General features: G+C 43.9%; 1 protein-coding gene across 1 annotated transcript in view; it reads right to left on the bottom strand.

Moving 5' to 3' along the window:
* Window positions 1-648: 648 nt before the first annotated feature.
* Window positions 649-24239, bottom strand: part of Myo5b (myosin VB) — a 307445-nt gene continuing 283854 nt past the window's right edge. Inside the window, exons 33-40 of the mRNA XM_071602835.1 lie at window positions 21882-22025; window positions 18496-18647; window positions 16792-16881; window positions 14523-14673; window positions 12983-13268; window positions 12233-12407; window positions 10454-10534; window positions 649-3499 (exon numbers count right to left, since the gene is read on the bottom strand). Of these exons, the coding sequence (XP_071458936.1) occupies window positions 3347-3499; window positions 10454-10534; window positions 12233-12407; window positions 12983-13268; window positions 14523-14673; window positions 16792-16881; window positions 18496-18647; window positions 21882-22025 (1232 nt within the window). The 3' untranslated portion in view covers window positions 649-3346. The remainder of the gene's footprint in view (window positions 3500-10453; window positions 10535-12232; window positions 12408-12982; window positions 13269-14522; window positions 14674-16791; window positions 16882-18495; window positions 18648-21881; window positions 22026-24239) is intronic.

Raw genomic sequence — 24239 nt, 5'->3', positions numbered from 1 at the left:
TCTAAACATCAGTTGATGGCAAAATGTTAGATCCAAATCTGGATTATATTGTGTCATTTTAGAAAGTAGCTTAATTTCATCTGATTCCCTTTAATTAGAATTTTTTTAAGGAAAAACAATTAGTATCTAATGACCTTTATGAGAAAAATCCAGTCCCGTATTAGTCATTGGCATTCACTTCTAATTTTCTATATTCCCTAATGTTCTAATTATGGCACCAATGTATACAAAAAGTAAATTCTGGTTATTTGGCTCATGCAAATTAATTTTAGAGACTGACTGCAAATATTCTGTGAGAAAAATGGAAGGGTCCTGCCCCATGTGGTCACATTTCAGTAACCATGTAGTCACGTAGGCATTGTACAAATGCTTCAATTTAGGACACTCTCTCACTGCCTTAGGATTAGGGCAACAGTCTGAAGACAGTGCAAAGTAAATGGGTTCTAACTTGTTACTACAATCTTAGTGCCTTCATTAAGGCTAATATTTTTAAAATTTTTTAGTTGTAGGTGGACACACTATCTTTATTTAATATGGTGCTGAGGTGTGAACCCAGTGCCTCATGTGTGCTAGGGGAGAACTCTACCACTGAGCCACAACCCCAGCCCTGATGGTAGAATTTCGTTCTAAATTTTCCAAGCTCATGGCTTTTTTTTTTTAAAAAAGCCTTAAAATTTATTACTAGGAAGAATCAAGGGAAATAACCCCTAACAGCATGCTCCATGGAAAGTGGGGGAAAGTCTACCTTTGGGTCTAATGTGCTTCCCAGGTGAGCCTATAGGTACCATGACTCTGATAGCACAAGGAGAATGCATGGAGAACTGTGCTTGTCAGCATCAGCAACGATTAATTCATGGGTAAATACACCCGTTATTATAGGTAAACAGGTCCCATGTAATACTTACAACACAAGTTGTTTGCTATAAATATTTGATTCTTCAGTAACCTTTAAAATGCGTCTGTTTCAAAGGAGAAAAGTCCACTTTGTTGTTACACTGAACTTTGAAATTCTTTCCACAGCAACACTTATCTCAGAGAAACAATTGATAAATCAGTTATCTCAGTAACTGTTAAAGGCATGGAGAAAAGTTGTCAAATTTTAAACAATGGAAAGCAGAGATATTTGGTGAATTTAAACCTTCAAGTTGAATTATTTAAATTAAGTCATCCAATTTCATGAAGTTGGGAAGTGTTTGAGGTGTATTGACTTTATACTTGGGGATAAAAAGCCAACAAAAGGTTCAAGTTCACCTAAAGATGCTTCTTTCAGCCTCCAAATATGATGTTAAATTGGGCAGATCTAAACATTATGCAATCAATACTGTATTTGTCAGTCATCTGTAAATTAGAATTCCAACCCAATGCCCTTGTCTTTTGGAAGAGGCCAAGAGGACAATTCATAAACTTCCCTCTACCCCATGTATTCTAACCGCCACACTTTTATTCAGTGAGCCCTTGGCCTCTAGTGATGAACCAGTGACAGCAGAGTAGCAACCCAGAGAGTGGAGGGATAATGGTGTAAGGACAGTAAGCCTTTGTGTTTGTGGAATCACTGCTTGTTAAAATTGTGTATTGCTAATATCAAGGCATTTTTGGTTATCTTGAAGGTCAGGGACAGTCTTTACATGAGACTTAATTTCAAACTAAAGTGCATTAGAAAGCATATCATATTTCACAAAAGACTTTAAAGCAGAGGTAGCCACAATCCCAGTTGCTTTAGATTGGTTTTCCAAAGTCAGCCTGTAGGTTGAAAGGTCTGTCACAGGGATGTCAGTGACTATGAAACTCAAACTAAGGAGGGAAGGCACCACCCTGCAGATATCTAAGGGGCCCCAGGATGTTTAATGTGGACAGAGGCGAAGATGCTGACTGATGACAGTGCCTTTGAACACAACTGTTAGCAGCTTTCACCAGGCTCTGTGCCTTGTTCTTGCCCCAGATGAGGAGGAAGACAGGACACCGAGTTCCACCAGCACAGGACAGAGGACCGTTTTGTGCTGAGGGTGTGCTGTGCTCCCAAGAGCCTTCTAAGTTGGGTGGCTGAGTACAAGATGGGGTGGAGGGTGTTCTACTTCCAACATGTAGAGAAATCTTTTGGAGAGTCCCAAAGAACCCCAAACCCTCAAAAACAAAACAAAAAATCCTAACAGCGGACTTTAAATCTATTATGTGATACTAGTGAATACTCTTGCTAAATCTTTATTTCACAGCAGAGATATTTACAATGATTTTTGTGTGGTAAATATGAAAAATGTTGAAAATAGGCTTAAGAAGTTGGCTTAAGCCATGTTATTCTTTCAAAAAACAAAACCAAGGCAACCCCAAATCCCAACAAAACAAAAACCACAAGTCTTTGGAAAATAACTTAATGATCGTGTATTATTTCTTAAAGTTCTCAGAGTTCTCAAACTGCAGTCTATTTTCCTTCCTTTCTTGGGTGTCTGGGATTAGTAGCAAATTATATGATGTTCTTATTGGAGGTTTATGGCATTATGAGATTAAGTTTTCACACTGACTTTTTACATCTGTTAATAAAGCAAGAATTGTTATTCTCTAATAGTTAGCTTATATACATTTTTTTTTTGTGGTGGAAGTTTTGTTGGTGAGTGCAGACTAGCATCTTAATATTTTTCCATCTTTCTCACATTTGATACCTGGGACAGTAGCATTTTCAGCCTAACTCTTTAAAAACCCAGGACTACCCAAAGGCCCTGAGCATATTAGAGACTGGGTCTATTAATTTTGCTTCAGAAACTAATATGCAAAATACTTTATCTGGAGGTCACTTGTACCACTGTCTGATTCACAGCTTCTCAGAGGCCCAGGCCCATTATTTTTGTTTTCAAAACATCTCACCACAAGCTCACCCACTCCTGTGGTTTGTCAACCTCAGGATGTCAGTAGATGCCATTTTCAGGGTTACAAATAAGGGTAAGTCCTCTGCAGGAAATTTGTTATATATTTTTAATATCTTAATTTAGACATTCTTCAGTTAACAAAGATCAGAGCTGGGCCACTTCCACTGTATAGAACAGGTACCTTTTAGATGGCCGCAGGGACTGCTTGGTGGTTGTAGATTATTGTGTGTGTGTTTGTGTTTTTTTGTTTTAAGACTGAAATCAAACCTTTAAAAAAAAAAAACTTTCTTATTTCAGGTGTTTTTATTCTGAGCAGTATGTACCCAAAATAATGAGAGAGATGTGTCTTAGTTCGCACTTTCCACAGGCTCTCCATCTCTGATTTGATCCATTTTTACCAGATTCCACAGATGTGCAGGGTCACTTCACTGCACATGTTTCCTTCTTGCTCTCACTGGGAAGCAAGCTGATGTGGGAAACGCACATCTTCAGACTTCATTGAGGAACTCCAGGCTGAGACACGCGGGGATGTGGATTGAGTCCATCGTCAGGGAAGATGGATTAAATGGAAACAAAACAGGAAACATGTGTTTGGAGTCTAACAACAGTTGCTGAGGGTCATTCCGCTCTTGTAGTTGTGCCTACGGGGAAGAACAAGGCCACATAAAAACTTACTACATTTGAAATAGCCAATTTAAGTGGATTCACAAAAGCGAGCTGGTATATAGCATGGGAATATTTCTGCGCTTATTAATAAAGCTGTCAGGACCAGGAGAATGCGGTCTCCCTGTACCCAAGATATTGAGTGGTGCAGGGAGAAGCTCTGGTTTAAGCCTGTCAATCAGATAATTCTCTAGAAGGGAGAAAGCTTAATTAAAAGAAAAAAGGAGGAGCAGGTAAAGATAGATCTCAGGTACAAATCATGTACAGAGGCACTGGAGTAAAGTGGTTGCAGGCATAGATTCTAGAAGCAGACATCTTGAGCACTTGTACCACCCTGGGCAAATTTATGAACCTTTCTCTTCCAGTTTCCTGGAACAGGGAAGAACAACAGGACATAAACTGGCAGAAGAGGAAGTCTAGGGTTTGGTCCCTCCACTAGGGCAACTATGCAGTTGGAAGGAGTGGTTGTTATTAGCTATTTCACAACTCTGGAACCTGCCTGGACACTTATTTTAACTGGGAGAGGGTCTGACTGAAGGAGAGGCTGATCTTTGCTGTGAGCATCGTGTGGAACTGGCTACCATGCCCCATTCCTCAGCCCCAGGGCAGCTGTGGGGACAGACAACTGCATTTCTAGAGCTGCTTGGTTCCAGGAAAAGCAATGGGACCTGGTCCTCCCAAAATTTGAGATTCTGTGCACTTTGGTTGGTCTGGGGGCATCCCAGACAGAAGCCTGCCTTGGTTTAAGGCCTTCCCCCCATCCCCCACTTCTTTTGGTACTTGGGATTGAACCCAGGGGTGCTTAACCACCGAGCCACATTGCCAGCCCTTGTAAAAATTTGAGACAGAGTCTCACAGTTGCATAGGGCCTTGCTAAGTTGCTGAGTCTGGCTTTGAACTAGCAATCCTCCTGCCTCAGCCTCCTGAGCTGCTGGGATTACAGGTGTGCACCACCACACCTGGCCCAGTTCAGGCATCTCTTGGGATGCAGTGGCTAAAATCACTATCATTTTTGCTATCAATGACCTGGCAGTATCAAATGGAGTATTTAAAAGGTCAGATCCTCTTCGCTTTTCCTCCTATTTGAAGCCAGACATTTTAAGAAAAGTATAATTGAAATGAAAAATTCACAGAGGATTTCAACAGTGGACTTAAGTAGGCTGAAGAAAGGGTCAATAAACTTGAAGATAGACACCTGAAACAATCCAGTCTAAGAGGAAGAAAAAACAATGAGTTAAAATGAATAGAACCTGAGCAACCAGGTACCAATATACCAGCATACATATTTTAGAAGTCCCAGGAAAGAGAGAAAAGAGGGCAGAAAAATATTTGAATAATGCCCCAAAACATCCTGAATCTGATGAAAGACATATTTATGCCACAATCAAGAAACTTGAATCCCACTTGAATAAACTCAAAAGAGATATATAGTGAGAAATATTACAAATTGTCAAAACCCAAAGACAAGGAATCTTGACAGCAAGGGAAATAACTTGTCAGAAGGTATCCTCAAAATAAGATCAGAAGCCATGGAGGTTAGGAGACAGTGGGGTGAAAATGTCTGAAGGAAAAACACGTCAGCTGAGAATTTTATATCTGATACAAGTGTCCTTCAAGAATGAAGCAGACATTATTTTTTCTTTCCTTCCTTTCCCCTCTCTTGGAACTGGAGATTGAATCCAGGGATGCTCTACTACTGAGCTACATTCCCAGCTATTTATTTATTTTTTTAGCTCTTTTATTTTTTGAGACAGGGTCTGGCCAAGTTGTCAAAGTTGGCCTCCCTTCAGCCTTCTGAGTTGCTGGGATTACAGGCTGTGCCACCACACCTGGAATTAAGTTGTTTCTCGAGACAAGGAAGGACATTATATATCAGAAAAAGGTTCAATCCATCAAGAACAATTACAAGCACATATATACCTAGCAACAAAGCCCTAAATTATATGAACCCAAAACTGACAGAACTGCAGGAAGAAATGATTCTCCAATGCTTGCTGGACACTTCAACACCTCACTTTCAATAACAGATGGAATAAAACTGAAAATTGATAGAGGGCCATGAATGACATGACAAACCCTTCAGACCTAACACACATACAGAACACTCAAGAACAGAAACCTTTTTGGGGTAATATTTTTAGTTGTAGATGGACACAAGTGCTCTACCACTGAGCCACAACCCCAGCCCCAGAAACACATTCTTGATGTAGGTGGAACATTCTCCAGGACAGACTATAGATTATACAAAACAATCTTATTAAACTTCAGACTGAAGTCATATAACCATTTCTGGTTACAATGGAATAAGACTAGAAATAAAGGAAAACTGGAAAATCCACCAAGATGTTGAAATTAACAATCTCAAATAGCTCATGGGTCATGTAAATCATAACTGAAAAAGAAGAGCAAACTAAACTCAAGACAGGCAACACAAGGAAATAAAAATTACAATGGAGATAATGGAGAATAGAAGAATATAACAAAAAATTAAATAAAAGTTGGTTCAATAAAATTGATAAGTCTTCAGCTAAACTAAGAAAAAAAGAGTGAATTCAGAAATAACCAAAATCAGAAACAGATGTGAGGATGTTACTATCAAATTTACAGAAAAAAAGGGTTAAGAGAATGCTAAAATCAGTTTTATACTAACAAATTGGATAATCTAGATGAAATGGATAAAATCCTGATAGCACAAACTATCAAAACTCACTCAAGGGCTGGACCTGTAGCTCAGTGGCAGAGCACTTGCCTATCACGTGTGAGGCACTGGGCTCGATTCTTAGCACCACATAAAATAAAGGCTTTCTATCCATATATAACTAAATTTTTTTAAAATTAAGAAATAGAAAATCTGAATATGTATAAAACAAGAAGATTGAATTAGTAATGAAATGCCTCTCAACAAGAAAAGGCCAGGCTCAGAGAGCTTCAATGGTTATTCTACCAAACATTTAAAGAATTAATGCTAATTCCTCTCAAATTTTTCCAAAAGAAAAATTGTTTTGGAAGACAAAAGCAGCACTTCCTAACTCATTTTATGAAGCCAGTAGTGATCTGATACCAAAGTCAAAGACACTACAAGAAAACGTTATTAAAAAACCAGATACAAAAGGACAAATTACGTGTCTAGTTAATGAAACATCTAGACTAGACAAATTCAGAGAGAAGAGAGGTTCCCAGAGGCTGGGGGAAGGGAAATAGATGAATAGATGTCACTGCTCAAATGGGTATTCCTATTCAGGATGATGGACTGATTCTGCAAATAGCGTTGATGGTTCCCTAACATTGTCAATGTACTTACTGCCACCAAATTGTACATGTAGAAATGATTAAAATGGTACAACGTTGCCATAATTTGGATCTGGAATGTCATCCACAAGCACATGCATTAAAGGGCTGGCCCCCAGCCTTGGTACTGTTGAGGGTGGTGGCATCTCCAGGAGGCAGGGCCCATTGGGAGGAAGTCAGGTCTTCAGGGACATGTCTCGGAGGGGATATTTGGAACACTAGCCCCTTCCTGTGTCTTTTGCTTCCTGGCCTCCATGATGCAAATAGGCCTGTCACATGTTCCTGTTATGATGTACTATGGCCTAAAGAATAGGGCCAAGTGTCCAGGGGTGGAACCTCTGGACACTGAGTCAAAATAAATCTTTCCTCCTTCTAAGATAATTACTTCCAGCATTTTGTCACAGCGACACAAAGCTAAAACATAACAAAAAACAGAAACAAAAGGTGGAGGGATGGGGAGAACACCCTTCTCATAAGACTATGAAGATCAAGCATGAACGCATGTAAAATGCTGGGTGCAGCTGCTAGCTCGTGGTAAGTGCCGCTTGTTATTAACTGGACACACCTCCCTGTACTTGCCTGTGCATTCACAACCAACCTCAGAACCTCAGACTGCAGGGAGGAGCTGAGCTCTTGCAAAGGCCACTCAACTGTGGAAGTATTGCTAAGAGGAAAATCCATCATCTTGATTTTGTGAAAACACAGGTCATTCCACACTAGCTTGAGATATGAAGTGTTTTTTCCTCTTTGAGACAAGGCAACTTTATTGCTTCAAATAGTGACAACATTTTGATATGCTGTGACTTTCTGGAGATTTCATCATTTCTCAATTTTTAGCAGTGGGAAGACGATGAGCACTCATCTGCTCAACTCCTCCAGAAGTTGGGTGTTCCAGCTGGCCTCACTCTAACAGCACCTCTATTTTTCTTAAGCCTTGAAACAGGGGCCGGGGTCAGTAAATATGTGGGCACATTTGGAAGGTACTGGGAAACTGGCTTGCAGAAGAAAACCAGTTTGACATAGGATTGTGAGATGGCTAAACAGTGGCAGCAGCACCTCAATTGATTACATCATTTTCAGTTGCCTGGAGAGTGTGAATGGAAAGTGCTCCTGATGTCCCCAGGTCTCAATCACAACATACCAAGGCGTCTGGCATCTTAAAAAATGGGCTAAAATTTTAAGGCAATTTTAACAGTTTGAAAAAACAGTTGGAAATAAGAAGTTTAAGAGAGAAGGATATTCAGGGAGGAATGAGCTACAAGCCTGATTCAAGTTCATAAATGATAGCTCTGGTGGGGCCTGGCAGACTGATCTCTCCTGGGATCAGCAGTTTCTCACACTCAGCCCACTCTGAGCTCTGCTGCATCCATTATTACAAACCTATCACACAGCATGTGAAAATGTGGCAGGAAGCTTTGAAAAATAATAATTCTTACAGTCTTTATGCTCACCTTATTTCTCTATTAGAAATATATCAATAGTCTTTACTATTTAAAGGACTTGAAAAATTGTTAAGCATTTAGAGTATAAAATGAGACAAAAGTTAATTATTTCATATATTACAATTTAACTGCAAAGAGCATGTATACATTTAATTAATTAAAATTCTCTTGGGCTGGGGATGTGGCTCAAGTGGTAGTGTGCTTGCCTGGCATGCGTGCGGCCCGGGTTCGATCCTCAGCACCACATACAAAGATGTTGTGTCCACCGAAAACTAAAAAATAAATATTAAGATTCTCTCTCTTTAAAAAAAAATTCTCAAGGCAAATCTGCTCATGAAATCCTCTTGTAGATCCTTTGGTGAGTTTAACATCCCTCTCAAATTTAAATTAAAAATTTTTAAATTACTTTAACTGACATGTAAACGTTGTATGTGGTTGTGGGGTAGCACGTGATGTTTCAGTACATTTATACATTCAAATTGTTTTTAAAGGTCAGTACATTCTGCATTTAGCACTCAACCAATAGCTTTCTTTAATAAAGAACTTGAACTTATGGTAAATAGTTCAAGTGTGGGACTGTTTCCTCTGAACACTTATAGGTAGAAGCAAAGCATAAAACTAGAGCTGGCAAAAAAAATTTTTTTTTGGATAAAAATCCTGAGTAAGATGCAGGATCTGCTGGTCAGTGTATTTAGTCATATTTACAGACACTTGACCTCCATGACATGTTTTCTATGTCCTTTATTCATTAAACCTGCAGTCTGACTTACCATATATTCTTTGACCTTTGGCCTGAATTCCCTTCTTGTAAACAGTGCTATTGCCAGTTTATAATCAGTTATAAACAGTTATACTACTTCTGCTGGTCTGTGTATCTCAGATGTACAAGGGAGACTTTCTAAACTTGTACTTTTGCTTGAGTCATTTACCACCCCTCCATAAAAACCAGCAGTGAGGGCTGGGATCTCAGGCTTCCTTCTGTCATCGGACTCTGGCTCCCCTTTCTGCAGCTGGCTATGTGCTACCCTAACTGGATCCTTTCCATTGGCACCTCCCCTGCCCTGGCATGGCATGCGTTGTCACGAGGGCCTATTTTCCTCTGTAGGCTGTATCTTTAATAATCCTGTGATTTCTCCGTTGCCCGTAAGAAAACAGCCAACCTTCAGTCTGACTCGGCATCGCTTCCTTGACCTTTGGCCTCTATCCTCTACTTAGACACCCGGCTAAAGTTCATGTATTCTTTGCCACAAAACTTTTCAGACACAAGTTGATCTTTCTAAATCTCCGGATCTCTACAATGAAACATAGAATAGGCTCTGAATAAAATCCTGAGTGTTTCAGAGGAAAGCTTCTCCTACAAAAAGCCTATGCTTTCTCAAGATTCTTCAACTTCCTCCCCGATTCCTCCTCTGATCAATTTTCCTACTGCTGTTTTTTTTTTTTTTAAATCCTTTTTTCATGTTGGCATCACTTTACTCGCTAAGGGGTCTCCAAGGTCTTCCCTATGTGCAATCATGGGAGAAACATGCCCTGTTGTTCTGAGTGATCCCTGTGCTGTCAGTCACCACCACACACACAGGCCAGGTGCTCAGTCAAGATTACCAGGGGCTTAACTCAAGGAAGCCAGGGCAGATTTCAAAAATCATTTGCCTAAAATATTTTTTTTCCAAGCAGATTCTTTAAGGGCAAATATTATGAGTCTTAGAGATAAAGATGCCATTTAAACTCTTAAGTCTTAAGAATGTTTCTTAGCTCCATTTGTGAGTAGAGTTGATATTTTGCTCTCTGAAAATTCCATTTGGTGCCTTAGTGATGTGTTACTGGGAAACAAAATACTTAGATTCAGTCTAAGATCTGAGTGGCAGAGACTAACAGTTCAGTCTTGTGTGTGTATAGTTAACAAGTTATTCACAGGTGTTAGGGTTCATGTTTATTTAAACAGAACGCCTAGGAATGGGAGGTCTTCTAGTAGTTTATTAATAAAGGTTAAAACCTAAAAGTTCAGGGCTGGGGTTGTAGCTCAATGATAGAGCCCTTACCTAGCACATGTGAGGCACTGAGTTCGATTCTCAGAACCACATAAAAATAAACAAAGGTGTGGTATTCATCTATAACTATTTTTTTTTAAAACCATAAAAGTTCACTTCTTTTTACAGTTTTAGATGAGAACTTTACAGAATTGATTAGTATTTTAAAACTTACTTGGATTGTTCGTATAAAGGACACTGTTACTCGCTCTTCAAATTCATTCAGGGGTGTATAAAGGTTTAAAATTTTGACGATCTGTTGGAATGAAAACAAAAGTTTATTAACACAGAGCTACATGAACAGAAGACAACCTTAAAGACCAGATGACACTTGTGTAAGATCACGATCTTTAGACAGGACTTATAACATGGAAGGAGCTGGACTGACATTTACAGTAGGAATCCACACTCAGGGCTCACTTGGGAGATCTGAGACTTTTCCCTCATCCACATTCCCCACATTCCCATCAACCCCGTCCCTGTGCTTGGTTGCTTATAGACAATGAGGAATTCGGAAATCTGTTGCCTGAAATCCTCAGCCGCTTATCTACCAGTAAGGACAAGATTTCTTCCAAAGAATAGTAGGAGTCTTACCTTAGATGCCTCGTTTAGGCACCCAAATCCCCTTCTACCTCCCTCCCCCATGAAAAATGAAATGCAAAAATTCATGTATAAAAGAGATTTTATGCTTATTTGAAAGAGAGATAATCTTTGGTTTGCTTACTGATTGGTGGAAGTAGCCCACCCAGCTGTAAAGCCAGCTGCAATCTAGAAGTTCTTGTGAAAGAAAAGTACAATTAAAAGAGGGCAACATTGGAAAACTTTTAGTACATTTGCAGAAGGAAACAATGTTCTTAAGAGTTCAATAATTCATTTATTAGTAGTTAGTGTAGGAGGTAAGGAGAGGTGTGTTTACTTTGTAACACAAAGTTTGGAGCTTGCTGTTTTAGATGTTGGTTGTGGGGAGGGGATGCACTTGATTTAGAAAGTCTAGTTTCTTTGTGCCAGTCTCTGTAGCCATTTCCAGTAGGCATACCCAGGACAGAGAGTAAGGTCTGGCTGTCTGTGGATCTATCTTTTTTAGACAGGTGGTATGTCTGCAACTAAGTTGCAATATAAATACAATTTTGGAAGGGGGGGGAAAAAGGAAAGTGACATTTAAATACTTCTTGATTCTTAATGACTTTCATTTAAACCAATATAAATGGAGTCTTAAGGGAAAACAATCATATTGAAATAATTGGAAAGAGTAGATTGATGCTGAAAAGTTCAGAAAAATTTAAAATTTCTACATAAGAAACAATTCAGAACTCATTATTTAAAACAAGTAGTGTCTAGGTGCAATGACACATATCTGTGATCCCAACTACTCCAGAGGATCAGGGAGGATTCCAAGTTCAAGTCCAACTGGGGAAACTTAGCCATACTCCTTCTCAAAATTAAAAAGTGTTGGGGCATAGCTCAGTGGCAGAGTGCTTATATAGCGTATGCAAGGCCAGTGGGTTCAATTCACAGTACAGAAGGGATTGCAGCAGGGAGAGACCTTGTTTTCTTCTTTTTTTTTTTTTTGGACTGGGGATTGAACAGAGCCACTTTACCACTGAGTTTCATCACCAGTGCTTTTTAGTTTTTGAGATAGGGCCTTGCTAATTTGCTGCAGCTGTTCTCAGACTTGTGATCCTTCTGTGTCATCTTCCCAAACTGCTGTGATTACTGATGTGCACTATGTGCCTGGTTACTACCTCATTTTCTAAGTGAGCAAGAAGAACCAGCTGCTGTTACAGGAAACAGCAGCTGTGGCATCTTGTTTCACAGACCAAAGTGGTGTCTGGCTACATAAAGGCAGGGGGTACACCACTAAACACACATACCCACCCCCACAGCGGCAAGAACAGATTGAGAAGCAGGACTTGCCCTAAGCACCGGGGTTGACAGAGGGCTAGAATAACCCTACCTGCTGGGTGCTGAGGGAGGTACACAGAGAACAGATGGCCTCCGCGTCCTCGTGGGTTTTCTTCTTTAACTGCAGGAGCTGGGCTGCTTGGATCAGAGGTTCCATGGTCTGAGCTGCTCCGCTCTGGTGAAGGTTCCTTCCCCGAAGCCACTCTTCAAGCTCACTTATATTATACCTTAGCCACAGGTAAAAAGTGAGTGGTTAAGCCCCAATTCATTGATTGAAGGCACCCCTGTGTTTTGAGGATAGCTGCCACCAGTGTCATCGTCCTCACCTCAACTACCTCACAGGTTACAAGCTGGAAAGGTAGCTGTTTGTTTAATGAAGAACAAACAAATCAAAGAATGAAGGGGACTAAGAAGCCGCCAAAGAAGAAATACTGAAATAAATTTTTATAAAGCAATGGAGGAGAAGGCATTAGATATACTGAATTGAAACAATGTATATTTAACATTCACAAGCATATTTGTAGTCTTTGTAAGCCTTCATGCCTCCTAACTCATTGATTTCTCTTACCTGGCCACATTGTATCTAGTCTTCAACTACATAAAAGTCCTTAAGCTTTAATGTTTACCACCTTGGTGGTAATGAATTTCCTCAACCAATAAAAAGAACCTGAGTTTGAATCATATGCTGTGACAAGCACTATTAGATCAGGACTTCATTTTTAGAGGCAAGCACATTATGCTCTGCTTCCAGCTAGTGTCGGGAGTCCATTCTCTCCCTTTGTTGGACGAGAGCCTCTCTCACCTGAGTTGCATGCCTGTGCTCCACGAGCAGACGTCCTTCCGTAGGAGCAGGTTGTTAAGAGTCACTGCGGTGATCATGTAGAAGAGCTGTTTGAACACCTGCAGGATGATCTCAGGGTCCAGGCCCTGGTCACACATGACTGTGTGAAAGCAATTCATCTGGCGGATGATGGCTTCCAGGCAGTATGAGTTATCCCCGTCTGCCATGCTGGAGGAGCGCTTCCGGTAGCCCATTGGCTTCACACCAGATAGACCCTGAATGCTCTCATTTTCTAACATGGCAGAAACTGAAAGAAAAACATGGTTAGAGAAGCTTGCAGATCCTCACAAACAAGCTCTGATGCTGGACTGCTCAACAGCACTCACTGTTTTCGCAGTGATCCCATCCAGAGGTGCACAACGTTGACATGCTCAGGAACTTACAACTTTTGGCAAGGCATTTCTAATGTGTTGATCTCTGTGTGGAATAAAATATCTAAGGACCAAATTTTTGCTTAAATTTATTGATGGAATAAAGATGATACACATGCACTAGCTTGATTCTCTACTGCCTGCGCCAAGTCCAAGATGAGAACTGAACAATTTGAGTGCAGTCCTGGCCTAGCCACTACATCAACATTAGGTTAGTTACTGAGACACTCTTAACCATGGTGCTTTATGACCAGTACCCTCTTTTAATCACCCAACAACCTATGAGGTACCCATTTCACTGATAGGAAACAGGCATAAAGAGTTTAAATAACTTGCTTATAGTCATGTGGCTAGGAACTCAGGGCCAGGATTTGAACCCAAACTGACTGACTTCGAAAGCAGTGCTACCAACCCTCCCATCATTCCACATGCTGTAGTATCTCCAGTTTCTCTGTGCCTTAGAAGATGACAAGAAGAAAGATTTGGAATAAATCTAATCCCAAGGGACATACTTATAGATTGGTCCTACTTGGAATTCACCCCAAACCTACTAGTGTTATAAGAACCCAGAGAAAGTATTACACACCTCCCCAGGTTCATATTCCTCCCCAGCCTTCATGCAGCAGTGAGTGCTGTACATGGGCTTCCTTTCTTTTAACCTAAAACATAGCTGCTCTTATTTTTCCAATTCTGATTTCATGTTCAGTGCCAAGTACACTCACTGCTTTGAACAAAGTGAGTGTTCAGCAAATATTATTGCCCGAGATTTTACTGCTGTGTTCTTGCCTGTGAACACATACAAGGCTTTCCTTTTTTTCATGAAAAATACAAAATGGACAAGAGGATACTATTTTACTGTATGTGCATTTATGCTTTTGAGTTCATATTTATTACCTATTGAAATTTCTTGAGGAAAAATAATACAACATACTACAGGAGAGGAAAAAATCATTCCATTATGCTAGCATATTTGGATGAGACGGCATTGAAAATTTCACAGGTCTCAGGCACAACGTGCACAGCTCCGTAGGCCTTCTCTGGGAAGGCCCTGGCTAATACATTGGGCTCCCTGAAGATGGGAGACTTCCAGAGCCCAGAATGAGGGCTAGAACCCTCCTGTGCCAACTTACCTATCATTGGCTGCAACAAGCCCTCAGCGATTTTAATGAGCTGCTGGTAGATCTGAATGGAAAGGTCGCTCAGCACCTGACGGTATTCAGTGAGGTCAAAGTTCTTTAGACAATGTTCATTCTGCTTCGCGGTATTCTGAGTCATGAAGCCCTGAAGATGAGAGGTTGGTATTACTGAGATTCTGCAGTCTCTTGGCCTCAGTACAACTTCTGAGCCTCTGGTTTCTTTAGCAATGTATTTGTGGGGACCCTACCCACCCAGGACCTCCCCATCAGGCTTCAATGGTGGCCCTTGAACTAAAAGGTAGGGAAAATACTCAAAATGACAGAGAAGCCACACTGTAATTAAAAAGGCTTAAGTAATTTAGTCTAAATCCCTAAAGTGCCCCAAGGCATCAAAGCCTGATTGGCACCAGCTCAAGCAAAGAGGGACCCATGATTTCTTACTTTGTCTAGCGCTATCCCCATCCAGGTTAGCCTAAAACAGAGTAGATTGTGTGTCTGTATAAAGAGACATTTTATATGGACTCTATCACTGGGCATCAGAATTAACAGATGCACTGAAATGATTCTACCACAACATCACTGTGTCCCCTTAGCTTTCTGTATTAACAGGAAAAAATAACATGGAAGCTCAAAGAATTGCTTATATAAAAGGCACTCCTGTGACCAATATTCTTTTTTATTCAGGTCAAGGGAAACCAACAGCAGGTAAAAAGATGTATGCTTTCAAAAGGGTGACAATCCCCAGTGAAGCTTCTTGTGCTGTGCCAAGTTACACAGCAGTTTTTTTTTATATATAGGAAAAAAAGCAGGTAGGAGAGAGACTGATGCGATGATTTAGGCGGTCTTTCACTCCTTCTCATTACTTAGACCACAAAGACCTGGTTATTATGTGGTTCCAGTCTTGTCCCCGAGAACACAGAGCACATGAAACAGCCGCCATGACAGTCCCTGGCTTTACATAATGTTCCACTCAGAACACATGTAAGTTTGGGTGAAGTGATGATCCTTAATAAAATAATATTAAATGGCATCCCACACTCACAGTAAGAGCTTGTGGATATCATGGTTACATAACAGAAGGCATCTGTCTGAAATGAAGGCCGTTTCTCCCACCTTTAACTCACTCCCTTCCTAATAAAAGCAGGTGATCAAACTGAAGTTGTGATGCTTAGGAGGGGAGTACAGTCCAGCCACATTCCAAAGTCAAGACTGACTGCAATGGCACAGCTTTTATTTCCCCAGAGAGAGAGAAGTGTACCAAAATTTGATCTGTTACAAAAGATGGAACAAAGCTTTGAAGTGTCCTACTGGGCCAGGTGCCTATAATCCCAGTGACTAGGGAGGCCAAGGCAGAAGGATCAGCAACTAAGCAAGACATCATCTCAAAAAAAAAACTGGGGATGTAGCTCATTGGACAAGTGCTACAGGGTTCAAAACTCAATTAAAGCACATGAAACAGCCGCCATAACAGTTGCATTGTTTTCATTAGGCTACATCTTGACCTTGGGACAGGCGCATGGTGAGATACGTGAAAGAAAGGGGAGAAAGAGAAAAGTGGGGCAGACCTGTGAGGATCTGAGAGCGGGCAGGGCTGGCACTGGAGAGACTGAGGAAAGTGTGCCTTATGTTAGAAGGGCTGACCGTGCAGCTTGAGAGAGATGCTTGAGTTGGGGATGGCAAGTTCTAGATAAAGCTGGGTCGCAGAGGTCCAGGGTGGAACATAAAATGATAGTGACAATTGGGCCTCTGGCCAAGGAATCCAACTGGGTTGGGAGCATGAAGCTGGGCCTCAAGGTCAGTTTGTATAAATGTAGTTCTGATGACTGGGTGCCGCATTTTTTAGGGACATCTTTATCCTAAAAATGGACGAACTTATCAGTCGACTTAGGAGACAGTCTGACACACTAGACAATTAAGCTTTCTTTCAGCTTTCACCGACACGGGCTCTTCTAGGACGGCTTTGGAAATGACAGGCCACGAGGGGTTTCTTGGAGAATCCCAGGGGCTGACAATGGGTGGGTTAGCAAACTCATTTCCCTACCAATTCTACTCACTGGACAAAGGGGCCCTTGGACTCACTGAAGCCTCCTGGAGGCAGGTCTCCCGTGGCTTCCCCTGCTCCTGCTTTCAGTTATCAGGGATGGCAAGGCATACCTGCCATCAGAAGGTGTGCCAAAGACTGTATACCTGTCTTTTTAGGCGATCCAGAGCAACTCAGAACTCCAAGTGGACAAAGCAGGATACACCTTCTGGTACCACTCACCTCGTCCCCACTGTACTGCTTCAAACAATGAAGGAGGCGACAGGTGTTGGATAACCAGAATGACGTCATCTCAAAGTCATCATTGTGCTTCTGTGAAAAGGACATCCCCGGTATGAGTAAGTACTTCCCATTGGGTGAAATGCTCACTTTGGGCCTCTCTTCCCATGTTTCTCACTCTTGCCCAGCATTCCCCAGCAGCCCCGACACTGGACAGGGCACCTGCCAGTTACAGGAGAAGACCTGCTGAAAGACTGCCTTATTGCTCCTCCACTACCAGGGATGGCATTCCCAACCCCTTTCTGGCCCCCTGATCATGGTGCACATTCAGGAACCCATACAATAAACATGCTGCCATCTACAGCTGAAGGATGTGAAGCCAAGTGGCACAGATGAGGCCAGGCCCCAGCAGCCCCTGGCTGTTGTCTATCCACCCCACCTGGCGGGGGGTCAGACTGGCCCTAATTGTGAACTACCAGCTACTCAACACAAAGAATGCGAGGGAGCATGCTGGTGAAATGCTCTGGTGTCCCAGTTATTAACAGGTCGGATGTCTAATGGTTTCATCTCCAAAACAAAACAAAAAAAAGGCAATGAACTCATAACTACATGAACATCTACAGCCCAGTTCCTGCACAAAAGCCAGAGCCTTCATGAGCTCGCTCTGTGGTGTAAGCATTGCCATTATCTAAGTGCAGACAGAAGAGAGGTGTAAGCAATGACAATAAACAAAGGTTGAATGTAGTGACCATGGGGCTGGGGCAGGCTAATTTAGTTCTTGATTAGGAAAGGCTTTCCTAAGGGAGGGACATTTTCAGTCAGTCCTAGGTAGAACCAGACTGGCCTAAGACTCCAGCTGAAGCCTGTAAGAGGTCAAGGCCAGAGACAAATTTGAGCCTCATCAGCATGTGGATGGGACATGGTTAGAGCTGTGAGTGGCTAAAACTACGCACAGTGTGGAGCCTGGTAGGGAAGGCTTTGCAGCCATGGGTATGGAGCCAGAGCTAATGGGTGGCTGGTAATCTCAGAGCAGGGACCACAGGCTAAGTGAATCCAGAACTAGTAAGGCCTTAGTGCTCTTGATGTCGAGGAAAATGGAGGATAATCTCTAAGAGCAGCAATACCTGGGGCTCACTCAGGCCTTCTTGAGGTAGAAATCTAAGGGCCTCAAAAGCCTCCCTTGCTACTGCCTAGGTTCACCTCCTTGCAGACTAGTGACACAGTGGCTACCAGTACACTTTTTTGAAGAACCTTGTATATTTAGGTGACATTCTTAAGTTGCTTCAACACATGGTAAGTAACCCCATCCTGACCCAGGCTGGGTCACCTTGCAAATTGACAAATGTCAGAAGCTTTGTCTGTTCCACTGCCCTGAGCAGCAAGCACCTGGCCCCTAGGGAAGGTGAAGGTGGCCTGGGCTCCAGATGTGCCTCTGAAGTCACTCTGGGGTAAGGCCGGCTTGTTCTTGGCTGCAGCAGCGAAGCCATCTGTAAGCACTGGGTGTCCCTGGAGGCTCTCACTGGAGTTCTGGGCTTCCTGCCATTCCTGAGCCTGAGCACCCTTCTCTGGGGAGTGCTGGGCATCCCAGTTACTACAGTTAGAAGCTTGGGAGAAAGCACTTCTCAGAACCCAGGCAGAGAAGCAATGGGGAGGCGCTGGTTTTGCTCATTTCACTGTGAACCACGACTTTCTGTTCAGGTCACATACCTTTAGGACTTTCTTAATGCCATTGATGGTGGAGGTGAGCAAGGAGTGCACCTTGAGGTCGTCATTGGTGTAGTCCGCATGTCTGATGCACATGTAGAGGATGTATGCAGGGAGGCAGGGCACTGTGCCCGACAGCATCTGGGGCTTCAGGTCTAACAGCAATGACAGCAAGAGTTAGATCTAAGTGGGACACTGGCAGTGAGAATCCTGGCCTCAAACAGAAAAGTTTGCAATATTTCCTTGTAGCTTAGCTAGGAAGGCCTCTCATGGGAGGGAGGTTGGGAGAGGGGCAGGAGAGAAAGTGTCCAAGGTTATGCAAATTCCTTTCAACCCTGATAGACCAGATTTTCAATACTATTTTAAAAAATAAAGACCATATTCCTCCTTGTTTGCATTATAACAAAACAGGCTCCTAATTCCCCACTCTTACAACATGAAGGAAAACAGCCCGGGAGTTACACAGAGGCTACGGACTTCAGTTAAGAAGGGGCCTGTGGCCAGGTGCAGGCTGCAGACAGGACCTGGTTCCCTTACTAGGTGAGAATGCCAACTCCTCTGCATCCCCACTTGTTACTACAGGTACACTGGGTTCTCTGACAGTCTGAATATAAAGGCTGGCCCTGGGAGAATTTGGCAAATTGTATGTGCCCAAAGACACAGCCAATCTGCCAAGGACTGGGAAGGCTGGAGCAACCTCTGACCCATGGGACCATCCGTTTGGGAAATAAATTACCTGGCAACTCTTGCCCTGCTACCTCCTAGCCAATAACCCAGCAGGCCACTGCCACTCTGCCCACTCCTAGCCTTTTCCCCCGCCAGCAGCTCTATTCTACATTCCCTGCCCATCTCCACCCCCAATGCAGGTCTGCTGTGGCAGGACTGCTCCAGCCTCGGGCCTCATGTCTCTCCGCACCTACCCAGATACTCTCCCTCAGCCCTTGGCCCACTTCCTGCTAACACCCCCTGGCTAGATCCAGGGGAAAGCTGTCAGAGTGCTTTTTGTTCCTGAGCATTCAAGCAGAATAAAAACCAAAGCTTAAAACAGTGACTGATAAAGAATCTAAAGAAGTTAGAAGAAAGATCTGGTGATAACATGCGAGTCTGAGGCCCCGAGAGTGTCCCTGCAGCCTCTTACTGTACCCTGGCTTTCACTCTTACCCCATCCAAGCCAAGCCCACCAACCCCTCGACATGCAGGGAGGCAATGTGCTCAAGTTTTCCACCAGAGCTGGCCTGGGGTGGGGCTGTGCTGCTAGCATCTCTAGCTGCTTCCTGAGTTTCATCAAATCCATCTTTCTAGTTAATTCTAACTACAGGGCATAATACTCTGGATACATGGTTAACATGCATTTTGTAAGTTTGGCAGATGGCTGTGGACTGGCCCTTGGCTCTGATTTGAAAGCAAGTAACAGCAGAAAAAAATATCTTATAGGCCCAGACTTTCAACCCACAGCTTTTTTCAAGCCTGACTCATGTGCAGACTACAAGCCTTGGCATGTTCTGTTGTGATGAAGCAGTTTACTTGGGCCTCCCAACTGGATGGGAGCATCCTGAGTGGGTGGGGACCTTGACTCTTTCTTTTCTCCTCAGAGAAACAAGCTAGTGCCTTCCTGAGGCATCCATTCATTTAGATGGGGTCTTGTGGAAGGCTGATGATTGGGTACTTTTCCTAAGCAGCTCAGCAGGAAGTGACCTTGCCTAGAGCCATCTGAGCAATGACAGCAGGAACAAGCCACCTGTCTGGCACTGTTTTAAACAGAAGTCTTATTTACTTAGTAAACTCAAAACTATACAGTGTCAGAGTTAATTTATGGAAGAGTAAAGGTTCATTCCTAATAGAAGCAGTCTGCTTAAGGATGTTTAACAAGAATGTGTGTCACCTTTGTCACATCTGTCACAATTATAGGGCAAACTAACCTCCATTACAGAACAAAATGCCCAGGCATAAGCAGGTTACTAAAAACAAAAACCACGAAAGGAAAGTCTGTGCTAGGCACAAGTCTCACTCCCTTCTCCCAGTAGCCTCAGCCCCAGGCACGGTGGCTCAATGAATTCCTGAAGAATAATGGTTTCCTCTTTCTTGAACTGAACTACCTCGCTAAAGCTGCCATCTGACTCCCGAGAAGGCTTTGCAATTGCACCGTCACATTTAGCCTTGCTATACTTCATATGAGGGGATGAGAAGATGGGGGCCCCCCATCTCCATTTTACAGATGGGGACACCAAGGTACCACAAAGAAGAGAGCTCATAGCTAATGACTATGAGCTGGGCAGGCTTGGCAGGTGAGGAGAGCAGCTTTCAAGAGCCTGGTGTTTCAGCCCAGAAGGCAGCTCCCCCACCAAGCCACCTGGAGTTATTCAGGCACAAACCTGTACAACCTGCAAACAGGACACAGACCCCCCCCCCCCCCAAGCAGCCAAGAAGAGAGACCCTGAGAGGAAGAAGCTCCCTTTCTGACTTAACGGGGAAAACTCTGCCCTCTTCGGTGGGGTGGCAGGTCTTTCAGTCCTGAGGACGAGGCAGGCCAGCCTTGACCTTGCCAGATTCCTGAAAGGAGGAATGCAGGGACAGTACAGACCAAGCCCAGGGAACCTTCACAAAGGACCAGAGTGATCCTAGGCCCTTTGCATGAACTCAGCGCTCTTCAGACTTCAGTGTGTATATGAACCACCTGGATTTTTTGCTATGTGCATTCTAATTTGGGAGGTCTGGAGTGGAGCCTGGGAGTCTGCACTTCAAGCACCTTTTCAGGGGATGTTGCTGGTTCAGGGACCATCCTGTGAGCAACAAATCGTTACCATCGATTCTCCCAATTCTGTGCTATTGGTGCAATCCTCTCCCCCATGTGACACCTGAGAACATGACCTCAGCCACGTGGCTAGGAAAGGCCCAGTTTGCATAAAGGCCATGTGGCTCCAAAGACTACATTCCTAAGTAAGCACAGCACTTACAAACCGCAAAGTTTTTCACAAACAACAGGAACTTAAACCTTTGATCTACTATTTACCCAGTGTATGACCTGGGCAAGTTACCAGAATGACCTAGGTTTCCTTCAGAGTTAAGTGAGAGCAGCAAAGTGCCGACTTAAACAGAAGCTGCGAGGAAGCTAATGTGCACTCGGGTAAGTGAGGTGGGCTGGCAGCTCCCCCATCTCTACCCACCACAGGCAGAATGGAGACCTCCGTTTCCCGAGAGTAGGCTGCAATTTACAGGGGTCAGATTTTAATTTGGAAAAGCAATGGGTTATGATTAGAAGCAGCTGGACTCAGAGGGTGAGGAGGAGGAGAGGGGCAGTGTTGTGTGGGGGACACAGGGATGGGGAGTTATGTTTGAAATGGGAGTTGGGGAGGAGGGCTGGCATGTGGGGTCTCATGGTGGGTCCTGACCTGTCACCAGGTTCCGGATGAGGAGGGCCTCGTCTTCTTTGTGGTATTCCAGCATGCCCTGGAAGTCCTTCTCTTTCCTCTGGACTGTGACCTGCCTGGTGAGCTCATGGTGCCGTCTGTCACTCTGGGCCAATGCCTGGGCAGCTGAGTGGGAAAGAAACAACAGGAAGCATGAATGGGACCTGCAGCTGAAGGCCCGTAGTGAGCTGTGCCTGTGGACAGAAGCTTGGACCTGGGTCTGGAGAGGGGTGTTCAGGGTTCCCAAGCTCCCACATGGTACATGATCTGTTCCTGTGGCCTCTGCCACAGTCTAGCTGCGGGACAAGGGAAAGGGAAACCCTTGAAAGGGTGCTGGGCAGGCTTTGGACCAGGGTAGTGGGCAGCAAGGTGTCCTACCCTCCAGCTGGCAGCTGCTTCTTCTCTGCAATCAAGTCATAAGGGGAAACCATCTTTCTGGGAAGATGTCATGACCCTGGCCAGGCCTGCTGGATTCCTTGTGTGCGACCACAAAATGGCCATCATGACACAGCCACAGTGCAACTACAAGTATCTGAGGACCCTGCAATGCCTTTGGCACAGACAGGGTAGCAGATGTGCCAGAGTACACAGAAAGACACTAATACCCCAATGCAGAGTCAAGCTCAGGAGCCTGTGACATGCAACTACATAAGTAATGCAACTACATAAGGAAATGATTCTGCAGGAATCCTGGTGGTGTGGTTGGGGGTACAAAGGGCTTTGACTCATTCATTGCTTCATTCAGGCCTTCCCTCATTTTGATTCCTTGGGAGAGCAGTGGGCACACAGATATACCCCCAAGCCCACAATGGACACCTACTGCATGCAGGACGTTGTTCTAAGTATAGGATTAGATATGATGGGTTCTCTAACCTTGTCCTTGGCCAGTCTAGCTAAAGAGATATATGTGTATGTTCACTCTAAAACAGACCCTCAACACAGCTTGCCAGGTGCCAGGCCAGAAGTGTGCTGATGGTGGCTCCAGCCGGTAAGACCTCACAAAGGAGTAGGGGAAGGGCTGGTCCATCGACCCACCAAACCCCACATCACACAAGTCCCTGGACAAATGGGAGAGAAGCAAAGGCCCACCCAGGGTGGGTGTTGCTCTCTGTGCTGCCAGGGGGGTCTGGGTGTGTACAGGGCCAGGTGGAGAGGCACACTCGCCAAGAGCTGAAGTTTCCTCTGCAAGTCCTAGGGAAGGGACAGAGGACAGACAGCACCGTGAGCAGAAGCAGCAGGGCCTGGGAAGTCATCTGGGAGCAGGGGACAAGGATTGGTCATAAGGGAATGAGCAGGGCAGACACAGAGAAGCACTGAAGAGAGTGATAGGTCTTTACGATTGAGCAAAGGGAGAGGCTAGAAGCCAAGAAACTAGGAGAATGAGAACCTGAGGAACAGAAAATGAGAAATTCAAAGATGAAGGGGGTAAGTTGGCAGGTGCGAGAGAGACCGCCAGCTAGCAAGAGATCGCTCCTGCCTGCATATGCCTGGTGTGGGCCCCAGATGTTTCTGCCTCCTGGAGCCCAGGAGTAGAGCAGCTGGTGAGTGTAAACAGGTGAATAAATGAACAAAACACCACTGGTGATTAGGGCTGTGTCAGGCCATCATATGGTGATGGGCTGGTGGCTCTTGAGCAGAGGGAGGAAGACTGCAGTGAGGTATGCAGGCAATGGGAAGCCATGGGGGTTCCAAGCAGGGTGCACGCTTAGATTTGCAGCAGGGTCAGAGAGAGGAGAGAACATTCCCAGTGCTTTGGGAACATGACTGAGATCTCTGCCTATCCTCTCTGGGCAGACTCCAGACTGGTAATTTGAACTTGACACTCCATGGCACAGAATGAGGCCCCCTGGGGCCGGGATTTTGTATTATACAACATACTTTCACACCAGAATGTCTTGCCTCCAACTCTGAGCTCTCTGAAGGCGGGGACCACTAGGTCACCTTCTCAGCATCTCATTCCTCCAGTTCCACAGAGCCTTGTTCAGAGTGGGCACAAAAAGAAAGCCACCTGCTCAATTCATGTCTTTGGTCTGGACTCTGCTAACTGAGAATGTGTGAACCTATGGGACACCCCCCCCCCCCCCCCACTGGTGGTACTGGGGACTGAACCTAGGGGTGCTCTACCACCAAGTTACATCCCCAACCTTGTTTATTTTTTGAGGCAGGCTGTTGCTAAGTTATCCAGTCCGGTTGCAAACTTGCAATCCTCATGCTTCAAACTCCCAAGTAACTGGGATTATAGGCATGTGCCATCATGCCCAACCAGGGTCTGAATTCTTCCATGGCATGGCTGGCATGACCACAGTCATTAGGAAACTGGTGACACAGTGTGCCACAGGG

This window comes from Marmota flaviventris, chromosome 16 (assembly GCF_047511675.1).
Source record: "Marmota flaviventris isolate mMarFla1 chromosome 16, mMarFla1.hap1, whole genome shotgun sequence".
NCBI classification, from domain to species: Eukaryota; Metazoa; Chordata; class Mammalia; order Rodentia; family Sciuridae; genus Marmota; species Marmota flaviventris.
This window is presented reverse-complemented; position numbering and strand designations above follow the sequence as displayed.